General features: G+C 39.3%; 1 protein-coding gene across 1 annotated transcript in view; it reads right to left on the minus strand.

Moving 5' to 3' along the window:
* Positions 1-309: 309 nt before the first annotated feature.
* Positions 310-6,622, minus strand: part of LOC145277901 (uncharacterized) — a 39,453-nt gene continuing 33,140 nt past the window's right edge. Inside the window, exon 2 of the mRNA XM_080129900.1 lies at positions 310-3,379. Coding sequence (XP_079986026.1) covers positions 799-3,246 — 2,448 coding nt within the window. The 5' untranslated portion in view covers positions 3,247-3,379 and the 3' untranslated portion in view covers positions 310-798. The remainder of the gene's footprint in view (positions 3,380-6,622) is intronic.

The raw sequence follows: 6,622 nt of genomic DNA on the forward strand, positions 1-6,622 counted from the left end.
AAGAAAAGTTTGTAATAAAGATGGGGAGGGAGTGTCGGCGCTTTAACTAGAGTTTTCTTCCCGTGGCGTTTCTAAACTCCAAACAAAAATTTTATTTAAATCCAAAATGTCGGCCTTCAACAGTGTCATAAAAACGTGTTTTTCCGCTGTAAGAAAAAAAAAAAAAAAAAAAAATACTCGATCAAATTAAGAGAAATTTTTTTTTTCCGGGGATCTTCAGTTCAAAACGGATACGTACAATATAACCTTTTTATCGATATTTTCATTTTTTAATGTCTTGATTAAACTGTATAAGTACCATATATATATATATATATATATATATATAAGGTGTTTTTTTATGATGGGGTTGTAAAGAATACCAAAAATTATAAAGAAATTTAAAAACAAAAATTTTTCTTTTAAATCAAGAAAAATAAAGAAAATTATGAAAATAGTTGTCTTGAGAGAAAAGACATGAAAGCAGTATCTGGTAGTTTCTTTGATACAAACAATGTTAATTCTGCTGCTAAGGTATATTATTTATAAAAAGGTCATTATTAACAGCAGCACTGAAAGTTCAACATTTTTTTTTTTTTTTTTTTTTTTAAAAACATTTATAAATTGAAATCCGTTAAATTTTCTAAAATTGTACAAGCTAATACCTATTCCTGGTTCAATGATAGTTCTTTGTAAATGTTTTGTTTGTGTAACCTTTTAAACCGTGTTGGACACATCAAAAATGGTTGATTTTCTCTGTGCATGCGGGTTTCATATTTAATTCATGTGCATAGATTTATCGTAAAGAGAACTCTATCCTCAACGACTGTGTTCCGCATGCTGATGATGGTGGTGGTGTTGATGATGTTGATTGTGATGATTATGATGATGGTGGTGATGATGCTGGTGAGATGAATGGTTGTGCTGATGCTGATGGGGAGGATGATTGTGCTGGTGATGGTGCTGATGAGGCGGATGGTTGTGATGATGGTGGTGATGGCGATGCTCAGTCGTGTGGTCGTTATTGACCATCTTTCCAGTCTTGCTTCCGACGTCCTCTTTGGTAGTGCTCTTTTGGGAGGAGTTGTCTTGATGATGGTGATGATGATGATGATGCCCATGCTGATGATGTTGTTGCTGTTGCTGCGGCTGTTGTTGCTTAGGCTGTTGCTGCTGCTGCTGTTGTTGCTGCTGCTGTTGCTGTTGTTGCTGCAGTTGCTGCTGCTGCTGCTGTTGTGGAACATGATGCTGATGATGGTGTTGCTGCGGTTGTTGCTGCTGCTGCTGCTGTGGTTGCTGCTGCTGAACATGATGCTGATGATGGTGTTGCTGTGGTTGCTGTTGCTGTTGTTGTGGCTGCTGCTGCTGCTGAACATGATGCTGGTGATGATGTTGCTGTTGTTGCTGTTGCTTCTGCTGAATATGATGCTGGTGATGTTGAATATGATGCTGGTGATGATGTTGATGCTGCTGTTGTTTCTGTTGTTGTTGCTGCTGCTGCTGCTGAACATGATGCTGGTGTTGATGCTGATGCATCGGTTGTTGAACCTGCACATGAGTCGGAGTGTCAGTTTGAGTTAGCGCTTCATTCACTGAACTGCTACTGTTGTTATCGTCAGCCATATGAATCTTGATGTGCTGTGCCAGGTTGTCGGGCTGATCAAACTCCAGCCCACAAAAGTTGCACTTGCACTCGTTGCTCTCATTCTGATGGGTGCGCACGTGATCGGTCAAGTGACTACTACGGGCAAACGCCTTCCCACAATAAACACATTTGTATGGTTTCTCTCCAGTGTGGGTCCGAACATGGACAGTCAAGTCGCACGCATGCAAGAACGTCTTCCCACAATAGTCGCATTTGTGCAGCTTCTCGCCTGCCGTGTGAGACTTGATATGTGCAGTCAGGTACGAATTAACGATGAACGTCTTACTGCAGAAACAACATTTATAAGGTTTATCGCCAGTATGTGTACGAATATGAATCGTCAAGTTGCTGTTGACGGCAAATGTCTTGCCACAATATTCGCATTTGTATGGTTTATCCCCACTATGAGTTCGTTTATGCTGCGTTAGATTGCTGCGTCTTGTAAATGATTTTTGACATATGTCACACTGGAAAGCTTTCTTATCAGTAGTCATCGGAGTTCCTGTAATAATAGTCGGATTTGTAACAGCGGCATCACCACTAAGAGTAATACCGGTCGTAGGATCAGTAGTAACAATTCCGAGATTGTGATTATTGGCTTCCGCAGTCTTTGAATTTGGTGTTCCATGAGAATCTCCGTGCACAGATCGGCAGTGAATAGTCAGCTCAGGGGAAGAAATGAATTTCTTATCGCATTTTTGGCATTCGTAGATCCGACCTTTACTGTGGCCGTCCATGTGGCTGATAAGTATGTTCCGTTTCGGAAACTCGAGGCCGCATATATCACATTTATACGGCTTATCGTTAGCATGCGTTTCCATGTGGGCGTTATAGTTGTTCTCCAGTGCAAACAGCTTTCCACACGTCTCGCACTTGAACGGTTTCCGACCAATATGTGTTCGCATATGATCGCTAAGATTGCTGTTCCGCGTGAAGGCTTTCCCGCAAAAGTCACACTTGAAACGTTTCTCAACCGTATGTGATTTAACGTGGCTGGCTAAGGAAGCACTATCACCGAACGTCTTGCCGCACTGCTGACATAGGTAGGGCTTGTAACCTGAGTGAATACGCATATGTAACGACAGATCATCGGTACTCGCAAAACTCATGTTGCAATACTCGCAAATCAGCGGAGGTGGTTTGAAAACGTTGGTGTGACTGTTGTTGTGTACATGTCCGAAGCTGAATGTCCCCGTATCCTTATGATCCTGGTGATCTGCTATGCTATGGCAAGACTCTTCTCCAGACTTGTCCGAATCGTGATACGGATATTCATAATTGCTAATCTTTCCGTTTGGGACGCTGAATTCATCGTACAAATCGTCTCCTCCGTGAGTGAATTCGTAAAGGCTCTCTCTCCTAGCTGTTTCGTATAATGATGATATTTCATTTTGAGGGAGGTAAGATTGTGTCTGTTGGTAAAGAAACGACTCTGATTGGTGACCATTACGTGTCGATGCAGAATACCCAGATAAATCTCCATTCATCAGCGGGAACAGAGAATCCTCATCGTCCTGGTCAATACACTCACTTGATGGTGGTTCTTCTATGAGTACATGAACCGGAAAATTAAATTGACCGTTACTGTCAACGACAACAGATGCAGAGTCAAATTCTGACATGATGATTGTTAGGGGCCACTATGTGGGCGTGTCGAACTTAACAGGAGTGAGAGTCAGTAGGTCCACACTTTGACGGCAGAAACGAAGAGTTGTGCAAAGACTGGAAACTTGGAACACAAGGGGTAATCCTTAACTGTGAATAGAAAACAAACGATTTCAAGGTTAAAAAAACACAATTCTTTTAGGTATTACTAACAGCTACAAATTGATAATATGAAATCAAATAAGAATGAATTCATGCATTGATGGTGTTCATCTTCTGAATCATAATGTTGTGAAAAAAGTTTAATTTCTTTTTTTTACTCAAATAAACTCTTTAAAATCTGGATAAAAAATGCATTTTTTTTCATCCTCAACTCTATAATAAAGACCAATATTTATTCCATAGAAAAATGCGAGCATGAAAAGTAATATGGTTAAGGTTTAAAACATGGAAAAGTATGAGGGGCATGCAATAAGTAATGCCCTTGACCCACTTCCCATAGCAGTAGAGCAACAAAACTTGGCACAGTTATTAGTCTGTCTCTACATAGGAACCACCCAGAGTTATGCATTTCTCTCATTGTTTGATGCACCTCTGGAGACCGTTTTTGTAGAACACCCCAGGTTGGTCCTCCAACCACGACGTGACTTCAGAAATCAAGGCTGCATCATCTGGGAAATGCTTTCCTTTCAAAAACAACTTCATGGCTGTGAAGAGGTGAAAGTCAGAGGGTGCAAGGCCAGGAGAGTAGGGAGGATGGGTGTTGGAATATTTTGGGAGAGTAATGGGGTATGATCCCACACAGTCGGACGATTCTATTTATAAACGATGCTGCTAAGAACTGACAAATCAAATAAATTCACGTGCTGCTACCAACCAATCAGAACCCAGAATTGCTTCATAAATATTAAACCTTTTCTGGTGCAATTTTACATGTTCTTTCCCAGGTTTCGACACGGTAAGAATATTTTGTTCTGAGGAACTGTCTACTACAAACAAGTCACCTACCAGGACTTGTGTGTAACAGCGAACCATGAGAGGATTCAAAATGGCTTACACTTCTACAATGGGGAAAGATTTAACCACACGCCCGTGCTTCTGATCTGGCAACATGCAAGTTGTGGACTGGAGCGTTGTCCTGCAGGAGGAGGGTACCTTTGCTGATCTTGCCCCGCCTCTTGATTTTGATAGCTTCCCTTAATTTCCTCAAAAGTGAAGCATAATAGGCTCCTGTAATTGTGGTACCCTTTGCCAGGAAATCTGTCATCACTACTTCGTCCTGGTCCCAGAAGACTGTGAGCATGACCTTGCCAGTGGAGGGCTGCACCCTTGCCTTCTTTGGAGGTGGTGAGTCCAAGTGTTTCCACTGCATTGACTGGGCTTTGGTCTCTGGATCATAGTGATGGACCTAGGTTTCATCCTGTGTAATCAGTCTTTTGAAAAACTTTGACTCATCTTCTTGTCACATCTCCAAATTCATCCTCGAGCACTCGACGCGTTCTCGCTTCTGGAATGATGTGAGCAACCTGGAAATCCATCTGGCAGACACCTTATGAATATGCAAATGGTCATGAATGATAGTTTCCACAGACCCTGTACTAATCTTGACATCTTGGGTTATTTGGTGAATAGTAATGCGGTGATCTTCCAAACTGGCAGCCTCAACTTGACGGACAGATGCCTCATCAATGGCAGAGGGGAGGGGGCGACCAGGTCTGGGAGCTGTTTCCACAGACTTCCAGCCATGTTTGAATTCACGATGCCAGCATTTTACAAGGTCATATGATGGGGCATTATCACCATAAGTTTCTTTCATTTAATCAAAAGTCTCCTGTGGTGTGCGTCCTTTCAAATACAAAAACCGGGTCACTGCTCGACATTCAACAGGCTCCATTTCACACCTGACTCAGTTCAAACACCTGTGAAACAAACCACAATTAGTTCAGAGCTGTAATTTGCCACATAACCTGTAGAGATATAAATCATTGCACATGCAAAATTTCAGCTAGATCAGACGACTGGAAGTGGGTCAGGGGCATTACTTATTGCACGCCCTTCATAAAAGGACTAGTTGTTAAAACTGGAAAAGAAAAAGACAAGATATTCTAGTAAAAAATATAATAAATTTATAACTTATCAATATTGCAGCATTAAATTTAAAAAATTCAATTTAACATTATATAATCAATTCTTAATTAATACTGCAATATTCGAAGTTATAAATTCATTATATTTTTTCCTAGAATATCTTGTCTTTTTCTTTTCCAGTTTTAACAACTAGTCCTTTTACTTTTCCATGTTTAAACCATAACCATATTACTTTTCATGCTCACATTTTTCTATGTAATCCATGATTTTCCCAGGCTTTGTTTTGAAATAATATTTTCTCTAACTTGTTACCTGTGAATTATTAGGGACAGTGGTGAATTATTAGCGACAGTTTTTTTATATCCTGTTACATTATCATTTCCACCATTCTCAGCTGATTTGAAGTAGTGTAACAGATTTGGTTGCTATGGTAACTAACAACCAATAAAAAAAATAAATAAATAAAAAAAAGGTCTCTCCATTCCTTACAGATTCTGAGAATTTTTGAACAGTAATTTTATTATAGATTTTGTTTTACTGAATGGAAACTGAAAATTTCTTTTTTCAAAATATAGCTGAGAAGGTGACCTATGAATGTTTGAAAATTGTTTGAAATTTGGTCACAAAATGAGTGAGCGGTGAAGCTTTAAAGCAGCTTTAAATGACTAACACTTATACTTAATCATATATTCAAACACAATCAGGTTTGACTGATTATATACATAATTTTTCCTCCCCAAAACCTCTGATCTTGGAGCGGGGGACTAAAACTTGTTGCTATGGTTTCAAATGATCTGAAATAAAAGCAAGGGAAGACTTGATTCCAAATATTTCTCACATGTTACATCTTCCCTCTTTTGGAAATAAGGTACGATTATGAATATCTCCAGCATCAAATAATCCTTATACACTGTGAAATTTACTTTATGTATGAAAACCAAAGAGGAGAGATATAACACGAGAAATATTTGGAATCAAGTCTCCCTTTGTTAACATTTTATGGCTGTAAAAAGTGCCAAAAATAAGCTCTGGATGATGGATGATCACCCTTAAAAGCAAATGTCACATAGCCCACTACACAATTCAGGTTATTTCCAATGAACCCTCATTTATCAGAATTGAACAAATGAAGGCTTATTGGAAAGGTAATGACCTGAATTGTATTATGCTATGTGACATTTGCCCTTAAGAACGCACATTAAGGAGATCATCCATCATCTAGAGTTCATTTTTGGCATTTTTTTAAAACCATAAAATGTTTCAGTCATTTGTTTTCCTAGTTTTGCATATAAATTACAAAATATC

The sequence above is a fragment of the Euprymna scolopes genome, chromosome 6, assembly GCF_053919585.1.
Source record: "Euprymna scolopes isolate OS-2025 chromosome 6, ASM5391958v1, whole genome shotgun sequence".
In the NCBI taxonomy this organism is placed as follows: domain Eukaryota; kingdom Metazoa; phylum Mollusca; class Cephalopoda; order Sepiida; family Sepiolidae; genus Euprymna; species Euprymna scolopes.